This window comes from Crinia signifera, chromosome 12 (assembly GCF_055691185.1).
Source record: "Crinia signifera chromosome 12, ASM5569118v1, whole genome shotgun sequence".
Classification (NCBI taxonomy): Eukaryota; Metazoa; Chordata; class Amphibia; order Anura; family Myobatrachidae; genus Crinia; species Crinia signifera.
Genome location: NC_139228.1, coordinates 78,178,582 through 78,197,228, shown reverse-complemented (window position 1 = coordinate 78,197,228; position 18,647 = coordinate 78,178,582). Strand labels below are relative to the sequence as shown.

The window sequence follows — 18,647 nt, the reverse complement described above, 5'->3', positions numbered from 1 at the left end:
TAGTATTAGACTGTATATTGCCAAATATGGTCTGACAGGAAATAGCCAGGAAAGAACATTGCATGGATTCACCCATATGTTATGTCCACAGGGGGTGATCCAATTCCCCTGCTATCAACAGGAAGGTTGTTCACAGGGGGTAATCAGGACATAATGTAATCAGACTGTGTTTGTGTCTCTATCTTCAGTTCCTTTGTGTCAATACCAGACTTAGTGGGACCGGGCACCGCAGGGGGTGATCAGCACACAACGTAATCAGCTGGGTATTGTATCTTGTGTTGACACTTCTCTGCATATCTCTGGCCACTTCCAGACTTTCTGGAACCAGACCCAGCAGGGGGGCGGCAGCAGATGGCCAGCTGGATATTACCTGGGGCAGTTTAAGCCCCGTGGGAATTTGGAAGTTTTTAAAATGACTTGTACACCTGCCAGCTCAGAATGTTAGTCACAATCCTGGCTAAGAGGTCATACTCTGCCACTGGACCTTGTGAGCGCATCGTTTGCCTGGGGGGGGGGCATCCTACGTAAGCTCTGGTGTGGAGCGTCCGGTGCTGTGTGGATTCGCACAGGTTTCTGCTGTCACTGCTGTGTGGAATAAGTGATAGTTTCGTTATTTGGACTGTGATGCTACAAGGACTTTGCTACCCGGATGTTTTTATGCTACCATTTGAATCTTTTTCCTGTCTTCATCTACTTTTGTGTGCTGTGATAAAAATAAACCATATTTTGGTTTCATCTGCTCAGTGTCTGAGTGATTGAGGAACCCCGTATCCTCACATTTGGCGGCAGCGACAGTGGGATCATTCAGACACCAACCATCGAGCACAGAAAGCACAGAGAACAGAGGATCAGACCATATGGAAGGAAACGGAAAATGCAATAAGGTGAAGTTCAGCAAGTGAGCAGGTGTCAGTCCTGTGAAAGGGAAAATGTTTCCAAGGAAAGAAAATCGATGCCTCAAGACCCCTGGAGCAGAGGAGCTCAGGGATGGAGGTTCTTCAGAGTATCGGCAGGCTGGGAAGCCGGATCTGTTATTTATTGTCAGAAAAATGCAGTATATCTGGGAGTACTGGGAAGAAGCTCAGCAGATGATCAGCGGGTGGAGAGTATCCAGCATACAGGACAAGTTGTGTTACCTGGGGGATGCATTCCTGCACTGTAAAGGTGAGGCCACCTCGTGGAATCTGCTGGGGGAGCCAGAGTTTGTAGAATTTACAGAGGAAGTGATTGCTACAGTTACCCAGATGCTACAAAGAGGACAATATTCTGAGGCTGAAGGACAAGTCCAGAATAAATTGATGCCCCAGATAGAGCCAGAGGAGAGGTCCAGAAGGGGGCTACTGCAATCTGGGCAGACAACCGAGGGGTCTGCCACAGAATTAATTGTTACCGCAAGAGAAGGGTCGTTGTCAGGGGGGCCCCTAACTGCCCTTGAAGAAATGAGTATGGAGGAGCTGATAGCAGAATGTTAGCTGCGAGGTATACCCATCCGATCCTGCACTCGCGGGGAAATCCTTCAGCAGATCCTTCACGATCAGGGAGATCCTACAAATGCATTTGCTGATTATCGGGCATGGATCCTCCATTTCGGTGCACAGTTGAGTGTGTGGGAACAATTGCAGTGTCTGGAGGAGTGCTTCGTGGTGGCAGAGGAAGAGGCGATTGATCGCGGGCTCCTGGATACCCCAGCATGGCAAGATCAGTGTCGCAGGGGGCGTGATGAAAGGCACCGCCTGCAACAGCTTCTCCCACAGCCTAGGGAAGAAGCTGCTCAGTGTTCTATACAGGGGAAGGTTATCCCCAAAATGAAGAAAGTGGGGCCTGTGAGCCAGGCACCCCAGGAGGAGCTGCACTACAGCTTCCCTTTTGCTGAGGTGGGAGATGCAGAATTATTAACCTGCTGCCAGGGGATCTATGAGGACTGCGTCCAAGAGGAGATCACCATGGTTAGAGGAGTATCCGACAACATCCAGGCCACAAGCATACCAGTCGCAGATGATGTCTTGCTTCAGGCTGCCCAGCATATTCAGCTGGGGAACGAGGTTATCCTGGAGACTGAGGACTGCGCAGAGGAAGTGGCAGGTGAGACCCAGGCTTTTGAGGGGGTAGTACTGGCCTTGGACCAGCCTGCCCTGCAGCCACCAGCGGAATGGTTTCTGATGGAGGGTCCCTCCTCAGCCCTGAGCATTGAGACCAAATGCTGTACTGAAATTTGCCATGCCACTAGTTTGGGTTGGAGGGAGGAAGGATGTGACAGAGTGGTGGAAGTGCCAGGGCCAGAGCCCCTATATTGGCCTGCTGTTGGGCAGCTGTTCCTTGTGCAAGAGGGGGAGGTGGAAAGTGCTCCCTGCCCCATTATGCCAGAGGCAAAAGTAATAGTACACCCTATAGGTGTACCCAGTGTAAAAGGTTACAATTTTGCAGAGGGGGGGTACCCAGCATCTGAAGAGGAGGAAATGCTAAATCCCTTGTTAGTTCAAATGTATAACTTAGATTGTGATATTGCCCTTGCTGATTCTGCAAACCAGCCGCCTCTTCCAAGATGGGTTTGGTATGATGTCACTCTGTGGGACTCAGGTGGTACATCCAAACCTCAGATTCTCTGCTCTGCATCCCACTACAGGTTGTTATTGGTTCCTGAACAACTTGGTACCGGGACTAAAATAGTAGGGGAAGGAATGTGAGGTTATCAGACTCACTGTAAATCTGTAATTATTATATTTTATTAGGTGTAGTAATTAATGTACATTTTAGGCCTCTTGTTCTCTGCAGATGTTTCTATTCCCCATATCTGTGTGTTCCATAGTATTAGACTGTATATTGCCAAATATGGTCTGACAGGAAATAGCCAGGAAAGAACATTGCATGGATTCACCCATATGTTATGTCCACAGGGGGTGATCCAATTCCCCTGCTATCAACAGGAAGGTTGTTCACAGGGGGTAATCAGGACATAATGTAATCAGACTGTGTTTGTGTCTCTATCTTCAGTTCCTTTGTGTCAATACCAGACTTAGTGGGACCGGGCACCGCAGGGGGTGATCAGCACACAACGTAATGAGCTGGGTATTGTATCTTGTGTTGACACTTCTCTGCATATCTCTGGCCACTTCCAGACTTTCTGGAACCAGACCCAGCAGGGGGGCGGCAGCAGATGGCCAGCTGGATATTACCTGGGGGGATGTGTCTGACTCTTGGGTCCACCAATCCGAACCAAGTACCGGCCCCCTGGCAGTTTAAGCCCCGTGGGAATTTGGAAGTTTTTAAAATGACTTGTACACCTGCCAGCTCAGAATGTTAGTCACAATCCTGGCTAAGAGGTCATACTCTGCCACTGGACCTTGTGAGCGCATCGTTTGCCTGGGGGGGGGCATCCTACGTAAGCTCTGGTATGGAGCGTCCGGTGCTGTATGGATTCGCACAGGTTTCTGCTGTCACTGCTGTGTGGAATAAGTGATAGTTTCGTTATTTGGACTGTGATGCTACAAGGACTTTGCTACCTGGATGTTTTTATGCTACCATTTGAATCTTTTTCCTGTCTTCATCTACTTTTGTGTGCTGTGATAAAAATAAACCATATTTTGGTTTCATCTGCTCGGTGTCTGAGTGATTGAGGAACCCCGTATCCTCACATTTATCTCAACTGTTGGCCTTCTTAAAAGCGGAACTGGATGCAGGGTTATGTTTAGCATCCTTAAAAGTTCAAGTATCCGCTTTGTCTGTTTTATTCCAAAAATTAATTGCTCAGTCTTCTGTAGTTCAAACCTTCCTGCAGGGAGTGTTACACTTGCAGCTTCCTTATGTTTCCCCAGTTCACCCTTGGGATTTGATTGTTGTTCTTAAGGCTTTGCAAAGGCTCAGTTTGAGCCTTAGGGCCTTATTCTAGTTCACTCTTTCTGACAAAATCCTTCTTAGATGGACAAAACCATGTGCGCTGCAGGGGGAAGATGTACAATTTGCAGAGATAATTAGATTTGGGTGAGTTATTTTGTTTCTGTGCAGGGTAAATACTGGCTGCGGTACATGTGAGTTATCCGGACGCCCGATTTCAAAATCGGGTCGGATCGGGCACATCGCATCGCATCGCATGCGACCATCGGATGCGATGCGATGCGATGCGATGCGATGACCCGATTTTTCCATAGGAATCAATGTTAAAATGGACTGAGTCCATTTTAACATGGAATTCAATGGGAAAAAGGGGTCCTTTTCATACCCCTACTATCCAAGTGGGCATGGAGTTGGATATAAACCTGTGGCGAGCGTAGCGAGCCACCGAGCCCGAAGCGTGGCGAGCGTAGCGAGCCCCGCGAGGGGACACGGAATACCGTCCCCTCGCGGGGCTCGCTTCGCTCGCCACGCTTCGGGCTCGGTGGCTCGCTACGCTCGCCACAGGTTTATATCCAACTCCATGCCCACTTGGATAGTAGGGGTATGAAAAGGACCCCTTTTTCCATAGGAATCATTTTAACATTGATTCCTATGGAAAAATCGGGTCATCGCATCCGATGGTCGCATGCGATGCGATGCGATGCGATATCGCATCGCATCGCATCTGATTGTATGCCTTAACTTAAGGCATACAATCAAAAAATCGGGCGTCCAGATAACTCACAAGTACCAAGGCTGCTTTATTTTTACACTGCAATATAGATCTCACCTTGAGGTAAAACCCCACCCAAATCTAATTCTCTCTGCACATGTTACATCTGCCCCACCTGCAGTGCACATGGTTTTGTCCATCTAAGAAGGATTTTGTCAGAAAGAGTGAACTAGAATAACCCCCTTAGTCAGAAGCTGCTTTGCATTGGTTAACCTGGAAAACTTTTTCTCCTGGTCATCGCTTCCGTGTGGAGGGTTTCCGACCTACTACAGGTGCCTTGTCAGTTAAGGCACATTTTCTGGTTTTCTATGCGGACAGCGCAGTACCTGGACTCATTTGGATTATCTCCCAAAAGTGGTCTCAAGTTTATACATCAATCAGGAGATTGTTGTCCTGGCCATTTTAACTTCATGATCTTCAAACAACAATTCGGGTTTAGTTACGTTAGATGTTGTGCATGCATGCGTTATGCCCAGGGGTGCTGAGGGGGGGGGGGATCAGGTACAGTATACCCGGGCGCGGGTCTGTCTTGGGGGCCCTGGTCCGGACACACAGTTTAAAAAAAAATAATTGATGGCGAGTACGCCGGATCTGAGTGCGCCGGAGTCAGCTGTTCAGCAGCAGCATTGGGAATGCAGATGTAGGCGGACATGGGGGCAGCAGCATCACAGAGGTCCTCCTGAGCATTTTTCCGCTCTCCAACTCCAGGGCCTGCCACATGACTTGGTAGTTTACCGTGGCTCAGCAAAAGGAGGATACTTAGAGTAGGTAGTCCCTGGGTGCTGGGAGGAACTCGGTCAGAGAGATGCCACCTCCAGCAGGAGTACCACCCACTCCGCAGAATCCAGCCTGCCCTGCTCCCCACTTTTCATCCCAGCCACCACCAGCAGCAGCAGGTGCCAGTGCTGTATCTCCGGCTCAGCAGTCCCAGACCTGGTTCCCTACCCATGTCCAGGTCACTGTGTTCCAAGGTGGAAGGTGGGTGGCTGGGAGCTCTGTGTCTGCTGCCTCCCTGCATGCTGCTGAGGCTGAGATCCGACTCTGGAAGTCAGCATGTAACCTCTGGCAGAGCATGTACTGTAACTCCATTACAACGAGCATGTTAACCCATGGCAAAGCATGTAACCCATGGCAGAGCATGTAAATCCATGGCAACAAGCATGTTAACCCCTGGCAGAGCATGTAACACCTGGCAGAGCAAGTTAAACCCATGGCAACAAGCATTTTACCCCCCTAATATGCGATGAGTGTGTGGAATAATGTGTAATGGGCATTATGGCATGTGGTAAAATATGTAATAGGTATTATGGTGTATGGCATAATGTGTACTTCCTACTACAGTGTGTGGCATAACGTGTAATGAGCATTATGGCATGTGGTATAATATGTAATGGATGTGTGACATGTGTAATAGGCATTACGGTGTAAATTTTTGTCCCTGTATCCACCTTGGAATCAGTTGCGTAACAACAGATCCGCAGAGGAGCTCTGTCTGTGGGGGCCCCATGAAGTTGTTGTACCGGGGCCCAGGATTTCTCTTGGTGGATCTGATTATGCCTTTATGTTCAGCGAACCAAGTCTCTCCAAAAAACAGATTCCTTGTTCGTCTTATATGACGATCATAAGAAAGGCTGGACAGCCTCAAAGCAAACGATTGTACGGTGGATTAAGAACGGCCATTCATCAGGCCTATCTTGTATCTGGTAAGCTGGTTCCGGTGTCCGTTAGAGCCCATTCTACTCTCGGTAGGAGCATCCTGGGCGGCGGGCCAGGGTGCATCCTATGAAGCAGATTTGGAAAGCCGCTACCTGGTCTTCTGTGCATACGTTTATCCAATTTTACAATTTTGACTCCTTCGCCTCTGCTGATGCGGTGTTTGGCAGAGGGGTCCTCATGGCAGTTCAGGAGCATTCCCACCCTTTAGGACTGCTTTGGAAAGTCTTATGGTTTCTGTGTTACACCATAGGCTGAAGGAAAACACAGGATTTTTGGTCTTACCTGTCCAATCTGTTTTTCTGAAGCCATGTTGGAACACTGGGTGCCCAACCTTCGCTTTTGTCTGCTGAGTTTGTTATTTCTCTCTGTCTTGTCTTTGTCAAGATTTCTTTGTATGGCTGTTTCAATGGGTCTGCTTCTCCTTTTGCTGTTCCTTTGGCTTTCAAAAAGAAATATCCAAGATAGGTCCTATCTTGTATATTTATTTTTGAATCTACTTACCCTACTCCCTAGGAGCACCTTGTCAACCATACAGCGAATTATTAATTCATTTTGTTGTACGGAGTATGCCTTCATCACCCACAACAAATTAATCCTGTGCCCCAGGCCCACTTCCCCATCCCCCCTCCCCCCCCCACCTACTATTATCAGTTCCTTTAGCTTTGTAAGAAAATAAACTGATTGGCCTGAGGCAGGATGGGTATTGGGGAGAAGGAGTCTCTCCCAGCTGCACATAGAAGTTTAACTCCTTGGAGCCCAGTAAGCGGACCTGCATTACTCATGGTCCCAGTGTCCCACCATGGCTTCAGAAAAACAGATTTAACAGGTAAGACCAAAAATCCTGTTGGTATAAAAAATTTCTACCTGAAGATATTTGCATTCATCTATAACAGGGGTGGCCAAACCTATCCTCAAGATCTACCAACAGTTCATGTTTTTCAGGCGACCTGTGGATCTATAGTAAGAATTAATGTAGCATGTTTCAAAATGTGACAGTTAGTAATGACTACAGCAGTGCATCAGCTAAGGGATTTGGAAAATGTGGATCAAAGGACTGGTTTGGCCGCCACATATCTGTAATGTACATTCCACACAGCTAATATTCTGGAGATATGCTATAACATGTTTTCAACTGTGGATATTTATTTTACTTTTTCCTTTGTAGTTATGGAGAACTGTGAAAAATGTCCTGATGACCAATGGCCTAATCCCAGCAGAGATAAATGCATTAAACGTCCATTGCATTTCTTATCTTATGAGGATACATTGGGGACAACATTAGCGGTGGCTGCCACCGTCTTCTCTATAATAACGACATCAGTGCTTTGGCTCTTTGTAAAACACAAGAACACTCCCTTGGTGAGAGCAAATAACTATAAGCTGAGCTATACCCTCCTAGTGTCTCTTATCATATGTTTCCTCCTCTCATTCTTATTTATTGGCCATCCTAATGAAGTGACTTGCCCCATGAGACAAACTATGTTTGGACTGATGTTTGCTGTTGCCATATCAGCTGTACTTGGCAAGGCCATTACAGTTGTCATTGCGTTCCGTGCCACCAAACCTGGAAGCAGGCTACAGAAATGTGTGGGAACAAATATGTCTATTTGGCTGGTTATTTTATGTTCCTTAGGAGAACTGGTAATATGTGTGACTTGGCTGCTATGTGCACCACCATTTGTTGACCATGATACCAAGACAATCCCTGGGGAGATTATTGTACAGTGTAATGAAGGCTCTGTTGTGGCTTTCTATTCTGCCATTTCTTACATTGGGTTGTTAGCAACTTTTAGTTTTATTATCGCATTTGTGTCTAGGAAGCTTCCGCATAGTTTCAATGAGGCTCAGTATATTACCTTCAGCATGCTGGTGTTCTGTAGTGTCTGGTTGTCATTCATTCCAACATATCTATCCACCAATGGCAAATACATGGTGGCACTGGAAGTGTTCGCGATCTTGGCCTCTACTGGAGCACTGCTGATCTTCATATTTATCCCCAAATGCTACATCATACTGCTCAAGCCTCAGCACAATAGAAAAGGAGACATTTCAGTAAAAGTTATATCATGTTAAATTTTAAATGGATTTTTTTTTTATTAATTTTATTAATTTTCACATAAAAATATCATCAATATGACATAGTATAGGAGAATAACAATTAGATCACAGAAAGATACTCAAAATAGCATTCAGCATACAACATACAGTATATGAAAAAAAGGAATATGTAAAGTGCAACAGTGTCACCAGAGAAAATTAAGTCTGTGTGTGTGTGTGTGGGGGGGGGGGGACAGAATAAGAAGACACACATAGGGGAGAAAAAGGTAGAGAAACTCTATACAGAACTTAATTGGAAATCTATGACTATCAAAATCATCAAAACTTGTAACATTACACCTCAAAACATTACAAATTCAGCAGGTTCCAGGTGGTAGTTTTAAACTGTTTAATAATATTATTCTGGGAGAAGTCATCCATTGTGTTATTATAAAATTCCCATTTCTTGTAAAAAAATTCTACACCATTCTCAATATCACGAATAGTAGATCTAGAATTTGGATTAATTTTTGTTTTACCTCTGAAAGGGAGGGAGCAGTGCAACGAGTCCAATGTATTTAAATGACTTTCTTTGCAATGGTGTTGATTACAACTAACAGACAAAGCTTAAACTTCTTATCGGGGCCTAGATCCCAATTCTTAAAATTCCCACAAATACAGTACACTCTAGGGGAATGGGGGACAGATGTGTGGAGAACATGAAATTAATAAACTGAACTAATTTGTGCCAAAATTTCCGAATATTTACACACTCCCATACACAATGAATAAAATTAGCATGAGACATATTACATTTAATATAGGCAACTGTCTCAAGGGTCGTCATATATTTCCTCTGTGCAGGAGAGTTATATGCCCTATGTATCATCATGATATGAACCTCCTGGAGACAGGAAGATTGTAACAGTATTGGGATAAAAGATCTGGTAATAATCTGATATTGGGGACATCTATAGAGCATTTGTGTAGAATAAGATTCCAATTGGACGAACCCAACGAAGAGGTCAGTGGTACATATAATAAACTGATTTTGTAAAGTATAGAAGAGATAAGGTTAAGAAGAGAAAGGAAAAGAGTTGCTGTATTGTCAGTTGATACAGGAGTAGGTAGAGTTTAAATGGAAATTTATATAACTACACTATTTTATTGTATTTATAACTTGGTTGGTACTGTATGTATATTGTCCTATCCCATCCTTTGAAACTATTTTTTTACCTTGGTTCAAGAAGTGTCTAACATAAAAAACATAGAACACAATAAAACAGTTCTGGAACCTTAACCCTAGCATAATTCTTACCCCATCCTTAACTGAATCCTAAACCTAATCTTCGATGTCTTTACTCCAATTTCCAACTATTTTTCTAATAACACAGAATGACACAAGTTGCATTTTGTTGCATTCATGAAATGAGCGGACACATTACGTGTGGCCAACCCTTTACGAATGTTACGGAGATGTTCTCCCATTCTTTCCTTCAGTATTCTGTTTGTCTTTCCCACATATTGTTTTGAGAAGGAACATGTCAGAAGGAACACAACATTTTAACTGTGGCAGGTAGTAACATTGGTAGTAACATTTTTGTTATCTGGTGTGTGGTGTTCTTCTGTGCTGATGTATATTCCATAAACATGGTATTGTTAGTTTTGCAGTTTTTACACATCATACACGTACCACATCTGTAAAAACCTATGGATTTGATAGATTCTTATATTCTGGGTTTGTCTATGGTGCTTTTAACTACCATATTCCATACATTGCTGGCCTTCCTATAGAGAAATCTAAGACAATCTTGAAGATGTTTTTGAACAATCAGAACTTTGAAGACATTCCAATGTTGTTTTATTTATTTTTTCAAAATCTTTAGGGTGACTGTTGAACCATGAGATAAATGGTATCCCTATTTTCTTTTTCATTTTGTTTTAGTTGAATCAATAATCAACATTAGTCATGTACATATGCAAGGTATATGTTTACTTGGAAGTACAGATTTTTTTCCCATCAAGTAGGAATTCATACTAGGTCTAATATTTTTGTAGCACAAGAACCTGTTTGGGGATTAACAAACAGTTCTGGGTGTTTTCCAAATGGAACAATTATTGCTTAACTGTATGTTCTCTGTGATAAAGGATCACATTCCTAGGACTTGCATATACAATGATCTGAGGGGTGTCCAGTGAATACACCATATAATTAATACCTTCATAAATAGACTAGAATATAAAGTAACACTGAGAAACATGTATTTGTAAAAATAAAGTTTGCCAACTATTTATTGAAACGCAGATGAATATTCAGATATATGTATAGGAAATAGAGCACGGTGTCAAAGTTAAGATTGCCAGAGTCAGATCAATACAACAATGCACTAACATACATTGCTTTGGAAACCAAGCAAAGGTGCACACACACACAGACACAGACGCACACCCAAAAGATAAACAGTTACCAACAATGGGTATAGATGGGGGCCCAGCACTGGCTCTTACCTCTGATACCCGGAGTAAGCGACAGTGGGATCATTCAGACACCAACCATCGAGCACAGAAAGCACAGAGAACAGAGGATCAGACCATATGGAAGGAAACGGAAAATGCAATAAGGTGAAGTTCAGCAAGTGAGCAGGTGTCAGTCCTGTGAAAGGGAAAATGTTTCCAAGGAAAGAAAATCGATGCCTCAAGACCCCTGGAGCAGAGGAGCTCAGGGATGGAGGTTCTTCAGAGTATCGGCAGGCTGGGAAGCCGGATCTGTTATTTATTGTCAGAAAAATGCAGTATATCTGGGAGTACTGGGAAGAAGCTCAGCAGATGATCAGCGGGTGGAGAGTATCCAGCATACAGGACAAGTTGTGTTACCTGGGGGATGCATTCCTGCACTGTAAAGGTGAGGCCACCTCGTGGAATCTGCTGGGGGAGCCAGAGTTTGTAGAATTTACAGAGGAAGTGATTGCTACAGTTACCCAGATGCTACAAAGAGGACAATATTCTGAGGCTGAAGGACAAGTCCAGAATAAATTGATGCCCCAGATAGAGCCAGAGGAGAGGTCCAGAAGGGGGCTACTGCAATCTGGGCAGACAACCGAGGGGTCTGCCACAGAATTAATTGTTACCGCAAGAGAAGGGTCGTTGTCAGGGGGGCCCCTAACTGCCCTTGAAGAAATGAGTATGGAGGAGCTGATAGCAGAATGTTAGCTGCGAGGTATACCCATCCGATCCTGCACTCGCGGGGAAATCCTTCAGCAGATCCTTCACGATCAGGGAGATCCTACAAATGCATTTGCTGATTATCGGGCATGGATCCTCCATTTCGGTGCACAGTTGAGTGTGTGGGAACAATTGCAGTGTCTGGAGGAGTGCTTCGTGGTGGCAGAGGAAGAGGCGATTGATCGCGGGCTCCTGGATACCCCAGCATGGCAAGATCAGTGTCGCAGGGGGCGTGATGAAAGGCACCGCCTGCAACAGCTTCTCCCACAGCCTAGGGAAGAAGCTGCTCAGTGTTCTATACAGGGGAAGGTTATCCCCAAAATGAAGAAAGTGGGGCCTGTGAGCCAGGCACCCCAGGAGGAGCTGCACTACAGCTTCCCTTTTGCTGAGGTGGGAGATGCAGAATTATTAACCTGCTGCCAGGGGATCTATGAGGACTGCGTCCAAGAGGAGATCACCATGGTTAGAGGAGTATCCGACAACATCCAGGCCACAAGCATACCAGTCGCAGATGATGTCTTGCTTCAGGCTGCCCAGCATATTCAGCTGGGGAACGAGGTTATCCTGGAGACTGAGGACTGCGCAGAGGAAGTGGCAGGTGAGACCCAGGCTTTTGAGGGGGTAGTACTGGCCTTGGACCAGCCTGCCCTGCAGCCACCAGCGGAATGGTTTCTGATGGAGGGTCCCTCCTCAGCCCTGAGCATTGAGACCAAATGCTGTACTGAAATTTGCCATGCCACTAGTTTGGGTTGGAGGGAGGAAGGATGTGACAGAGTGGTGGAAGTGCCAGGGCCAGAGCCCCTATATTGGCCTGCTGTTGGGCAGCTGTTCCTTGTGCAAGAGGGGGAGGTGGAAAGTGCTCCCTGCCCCATTATGCCAGAGGCAAAAGTAATAGTACACCCTATAGGTGTACCCAGTGTAAAAGGTTACAATTTTGCAGAGGGGGGGTACCCAGCATCTGAAGAGGAGGAAATGCTAAATCCCTTGTTAGTTCAAATGTATAACTTAGATTGTGATATTGCCCTTGCTGATTCTGCAAACCAGCCGCCTCTTCCAAGATGGGTTTGGTATGATGTCACTCTGTGGGACTCAGGTGGTACATCCAAACCTCAGATTCTCTGCTCTGCATCCCACTACAGGTTGTTATTGGTTCCTGAACAACTTGGTACCGGGACTAAAATAGTAGGGGAAGGAATGTGAGGTTATCAGACTCACTGTAAATCTGTAATTATTATATTTTATTAGGTGTAGTAATTAATGTACATTTTAGGCCTCTTGTTCTCTGCAGATGTTTCTATTCCCCATATATGTGTGTTCCATAGTATTAGACTGTATATTGCCAAATATGGTCTGACAGGAAATAGCCAGGAAAGAACATTGCATGGATTCACCCATATGTTATGTCCACAGGGGGTGATCCAATTCCCCTGCTATCAACAGGAAGGTTGTTCACAGGGGGTAATCAGGACATAATGTAATCAGACTGTGTTTGTGTCTCTATCTTCAGTTCCTTTGTGTCAATACCAGACTTAGTGGGACCGGGCACCGCAGGGGGTGATCAGCACACAACATAATGAGCTGGGTATTGTATCTTGTGTTGACACTTCTCTGCATATCTCTGGCCACTTCCAGACTTTCTGGAACCAGACCCAGCAGGGGGGCGGCAGCAGATGGCCAGCTGGATATTACCTGGGGGGATGTGTCTGACTCTTGGGTCCACCAATCCGAACCAAGTACCGGCCCCCTGGCAGTTTAAGCCCCGTGGGAATTTGGAAGTTTTTAAAATGACTTGTACACCTGCCAGCTCAGAATGTTAGTCACAATCCTGGCTAAGAGGTCATACTCTGCCACTGGACCTTGTGAGCGCATCGTTTGCCTGGGGGGGGGCATCCTACGTAAGCTCTGGTATGGAGCGTCCGGTGCTGTATGGATTCGCACAGGTTTCTGCTGTCACTGCTGTGTGGAATAAGTGATAGTTTCGTTATTTGGACTGTGATGCTACAAGGACTTTGCTACCTGGATGTTTTTATGCTACCATTTGAATCTTTTTCCTGTCTTCATCTACTTTTGTGTGCTGTGATAAAAATAAACCATATTTTGGTTTCATCTGCTCGGTGTCTGAGTGATTGAGGAACCCCGTATCCTCACATTTATCTCAACTGTTGGCCTTCTTAAAAGCGGAACTGGATGCAGGGTTATGTTTAGCATCCTTAAAAGTTCAAGTATCCGCTTTGTCTGTTTTATTCCAAAAATTAATTGCTCAGTCTTCTGTAGTTCAAACCTTCCTGCAGGGAGTGTTACACTTGCAGCTTCCTTATGTTTCCCCAGTTCACCCTTGGGATTTGATTGTTGTTCTTAAGGCTTTGCAAAGGCTCAGTTTGAGCCTTAGGGCCTTATTCTAGTTCACTCTTTCTGACAAAATCCTTCTTAGATGGACAAAACCATGTGCGCTGCAGAGGGAAGATGTACAATTTGCAGAGATAATTAGATTTGGGTGAGTTATTTTGTTTCTGTGCAGGGTAAATACTGGCTGCTTTATTTTTACACTGCAATATAGATCTCACCTTGAGGTAAAACCCCACCCAAATCTAATTCTCTCTGCACATGTTACATCTGCCCCACCTGCAGTGCACATGGTTTTGTCCATCTAAGAAGGATTTTGTCAGAAAGAGTGAACTAGAATAACCCCCTTAGTCAGAAGCTGCTTTGCATTGGTTAACCTGGAAAACTTTTTCTCCTGGTCATCGCTTCCGTGTGGAGGGTTTCCGACCTACTACAGGTGCCTTGTCAGTTAAGGCACATTTTCTGGTTTTCTATGCGGACAGCGCAGTACCTGGACTCATTTGGATTATCTCCCAAAAGTGGTCTCAAGTTTATACATCAATCAGGAGATTGTTGTCCTGGCCATTTTAACTTCATGATCTTCAAACAACAATTCGGGTTTAGTTACGTTAGATGTTGTGCATGCATGCGTTATGCCCAGGGGTGCTGAGGGGGGGGGGGGGATCAGGTACAGTATACCCGGGCGCGGGTCTGTCTTGGGGGCCCTGGTCCGGACACACAGTTTAAAAAAAAATAATTGATGGCGAGTACACCGGATCTGAGTGCGCCGGAGTCAGCTGTTCAGCAGCAGCATTGGGAATGCAGATGTAGGCGGACATGGGGGCAGCAGCATCACAGAGGTCCTCCTGAGCATTTTTCCGCTCTCCAACTCCAGGGCCTGCCACATGACTTGGTAGTTTACCGTGGCTCAGCAAAAGGAGGATACTTAGAGTAGGTAGTCCCTGGGTGCTGGGAGGAACTCGGTCAGAGAGATGCCACCTCCAGCAGGAGTACCACCCACTCCGCAGAATCCAGCCTGCCCTGCTCCCCACTTTTCATCCCAGCCACCACCAGCAGCAGCAGGTGCCAGTGCTGTATCTCCGGCTCAGCAGTCCCAGACCTGGTTCCCTACCCATGTCCAGGTCACTGTGTTCCAAGGTGGAAGGTGGGTGGCTGGGAGCTCTGTGTCTGCTGCCTCCCTGCATGCTGCTGAGGCTGAGATCCGACTCTGGAAGTCAGCATGTAACCTCTGGCAGAGCATGTACTGTAACTCCATTACAACGAGCATGTTAACCCATGGCAAAGCATGTAACCCATGGCAGAGCATGTAAATCCATGGCAACAAGCATGTTAACCCCTGGCAGAGCATGTAACACCTGGCAGAGCAAGTTAAACCCATGGCAACAAGCATTTTACCCCCCTAATATGCGATGAGTGTGTGGAATAATGTGTAATGGGCATTATGGCATGTGGTAAAATATGTAATAGGTATTATGGTGTATGGCATAATGTGTACTTCCTACTACAGTGTGTGGCATAACGTGTAATGAGCATTATGGCATGTGGTATAATATGTAATGGATGTGTGACATGTGTAATAGGCATTACGGTGTAAATTTTTGTCCCTGTATCCACCTTGGAATCAGTTGCGTAACAACAGATCCGCAGAGGAGCTCTGTCTGTGGGGGCCCCATGAAGTTGTTGTACCGGGGCCCAGGATTTCTCTTGGTGGATCTGATTATGCCTTTATGTTCAGCGAACCAAGTCTCTCCAAAAAACAGATTCCTTGTTCGTCTTATATGATGATCATAAGAAAGGCTGGACAGCCTCAAAGCAAACGATTGTACGGTGGATTAAGAACGGCCATTCATCAGGCCTATCTTGTATCTGGTAAGCTGGTTCCGGTGTCCGTTAGAGCCCATTCTACTCTCGGTAGGAGCATCCTGGGCGGCGGGCCAGGGTGCATCCTATGAAGCAGATTTGGAAAGCCGCTACCTGGTCTTCTGTGCATACGTTTATCCAATTTTACAATTTTGACTCCTTCGCCTCTGCTGATGCGGTGTTTGGCAGAGGGGTCCTCATGGCAGTTCAGGAGCATTCCCACCCTTTAGGACTGCTTTGGAAAGTCTTATGGTTTCTGTGTTACACCATAGGCTGAAGGAAAACACAGGATTTTTGGTCTTACCTGTCCAATCTGTTTTTCTGAAGCCATGTTGGAACACTGGGTGCCCAACCTTCGCTTTTGTCTGCTGAGTTTGTTATTTCTCTCTGTCTTGTCTTTGTCAAGATTTCTTTGTATGGCTGTTTCAATGGGTCTGCTTCTCCTTTTGCTGTTCCTTTGGCTTTCAAAAAGAAATATCCAAGATAGGTCCTATCTTGTATATTTATTTTTGAATCTACTTACCCTACTCCCTGGGAGCACCTTCTCAACCATACAGCGAATTATTAATTCATTTTGTTGTACGGAGTATGCCTTCATCACCCACAACAAATTAATCCTGTGCCCCAGGCCCACTTCCCCATCCCCCCTCCCCCCCCCCCCACCTACTATTATCAGTTCCTTTAGCTTTGTAAGAAAATAAACTGATTGGCCTGAGGCAGGATGGGTATTGGGGAGAAGGAGTCTCTCCCAGCTGCACATAGAAGTTTAACTCCTTGGAGCCCAGTAAGCGGACCTGCATTACTCATGGTCCCAGTGTCCCACCATGGCTTCAGAAAAACAGATTTAACAGGTAAGACCAAAAATCCTGTTGGTATAAAAAATTTCTACCTGAAGATATTTGCATTCATCTATAACAGGGGTGGCCAAACCTATCCTCAAGATCTACCAACAGTTCATGTTTTTCAGGCGACCTGTGGATCTATAGTAAGAATTAATGTAGCATGTTTCAAAATGTGACAGTTAGTAATGACTACAGCAGTGCATCAGCTAAGGGATTTGGAAAATGTGGATCAAAGGACTGGTTTGGCCGCCACATATCTGTAATGTACATTCCACACAGCTAATATTCTGGAGATATGCTATAACATGTTTTCAACTGTGGATATTTATTTTACTTTTTCCTTTGTAGTTATGGAGAACTGTGAAAAATGTCCTGATGACCAATGGCCTAATCCCAGCAGAGATAAATGCATTAAACGTCCATTGCATTTCTTATCTTATGAGGATACATTGGGGACAACATTAGCGGTGGCTGCCACCGTCTTCTCTATAATAACGACATCAGTGCTTTGGCTCTTTGTAAAACACAAGAACACTCCCTTGGTGAGAGCAAATAACTATAAGCTGAGCTATACCCTCCTAGTGTCTCTTATCATATGTTTCCTCCTCTCATTCTTATTTATTGGCCATCCTAATGAAGTGACTTGCCCCATGAGACAAACTATGTTTGGACTGATGTTTGCTGTTGCCATATCAGCTGTACTTGGCAAGGCCATTACAGTTGTCATTGCGTTCCGTGCCACCAAACCTGGAAGCAGGCTACAGAAATGTGTGGGAACAAATATGTCTATTTGGCTGGTTATTTTATGTTCCTTAGGAGAACTGGTAATATGTGTGACTTGGCTGCTATGTGCACCACCATTTGTTGACCATGATACCAAGACAATCCCTGGGGAGATTATTGTACAGTGTAATGAAGGCTCTGTTGTGGCTTTCTATTCTGCCATTTCTTACATTGGGTTGTTAGCAACTTTTAGTTTTATTATCGCATTTGTGTCTAGGAAGCTTCCGCATAGTTTCAATGAGGCTCAGTATATTACCTTCAGCATGCTGGTGTTCTGTAGTGTCTGGTTGTCATTCATTCCAACATATCTATCCACCAATGGCAAATACATGGTGGCACTGGAAGTGTTCGCGATCTTGGCCTCTACTGGAGCACTGCTGATCTTCATATTTATCCCCAAATGCTACATCATACTGCTCAAGCCTCAGCACAATAGAAAAGGAGACATTTCAGTAAAAGTTATATCATGTTAAATTTTAAATGGATTTTTTTTTAATTAATTTTATTAATTTTCACATAAAAATATCATCAATATGACATAGTATAGGAGAATAACAATTAGATCACAGAAAGATACTCAAAATAGCATTCAGCATACAACATACAGTATATGAAAAAAAGGAATATGTAAAGTGCAACAGTGTCACCAGAGAAAATTAAGTCTGTGTGTGTGTGTGTGTGGGGGGGGGGGGGACAGAATAAGAAGACACACATAGGGGAGAAAAAGGTAGAGAAACTCTATACAGAACTTAATTGGAAATCTATGACTATCAAAATCATCAAAACTTGTAACATTACACCTCAAAACATTACAAATTCAGCAGGTTCCAGGTGGTAGTTTTAAACTGTTTAATAATATTATTCTGGGAGAAGTCATCCATTGTGTTATTATAAAATTCCCATTTCTTGTAAAAAAATTCTACACCATTCTCAATATCACGAATAGTAGATCTAGAATTTGGATTAATTTTTGTTTTACCTCTGAAAGGGAGGGAGCAGTGCAACGAGTCCAATGTATTTAAATGACTTTCTTTGCAATGGTGTTGATTACAACTAACAGACAAAGCTTAAACTTCTTATCGGGGCCTAGATCCCAATTCTTAAAATTCCCACAAATACAGTACACTCTAGGGGAATGGGGGACAGATGTGTGGAGAACATGAAATTAATAAACTGAACTAATTTGTGCCAAAATTTCCGAATATTTACACACTCCCATACACAATGAATAAAATTAGCAT

The 18,647-nt window shown here is 44.7% G+C and overlaps 2 protein-coding genes across 2 annotated transcripts; both read left to right on the top strand.

Annotated features, from left to right (window-relative positions):
- Window positions 1-7,015: 7,015 nt before the first annotated feature.
- LOC146049566 (vomeronasal type-2 receptor 26-like) lies at window positions 7,016-8,392 on the top strand. The gene is made up of 2 exons (XM_083166091.1): window positions 7,016-7,145; window positions 7,485-8,392. The coding sequence occupies exons 1-2, from the start codon at window positions 7,016-7,018 to the stop codon at window positions 8,390-8,392; spliced, it is 1,038 nt and encodes a 345-aa protein (XP_083022217.1).
- Window positions 8,393-16,502: 8,110 nt separating this feature from the next.
- Window positions 16,503-17,879, top strand: LOC146049565 (vomeronasal type-2 receptor 26-like). The gene is made up of 2 exons (XM_083166090.1): window positions 16,503-16,632; window positions 16,972-17,879. The coding sequence occupies exons 1-2, from the start codon at window positions 16,503-16,505 to the stop codon at window positions 17,877-17,879; spliced, it is 1,038 nt and encodes a 345-aa protein (XP_083022216.1).
- The last annotated feature ends 768 nt before the right edge of the window (window positions 17,880-18,647 follow it).

What these genes read in the sequence shown, in the direction of transcription:
- LOC146049566 (XM_083166091.1), top strand. Translation starts at nt 7,016, where the DNA reads ATGGGTATTGGGGAGAAGGAGTCTCTCCCAGCTGCACATAGAAGTTTA. An exon ending in CAGAAAAACAGATTTAACAG is followed by an intron (nt 7,146 to 7,484) that starts GTAAGACCAAAA and finishes TTTCCTTTGTAG; the next exon opens with TTATGGAGAACTGTGAAAAA.
- LOC146049565 (XM_083166090.1), top strand. Translation starts at nt 16,503, where the DNA reads ATGGGTATTGGGGAGAAGGAGTCTCTCCCAGCTGCACATAGAAGTTTA. An exon ending in CAGAAAAACAGATTTAACAG is followed by an intron (nt 16,633 to 16,971) that starts GTAAGACCAAAA and finishes TTTCCTTTGTAG; the next exon opens with TTATGGAGAACTGTGAAAAA.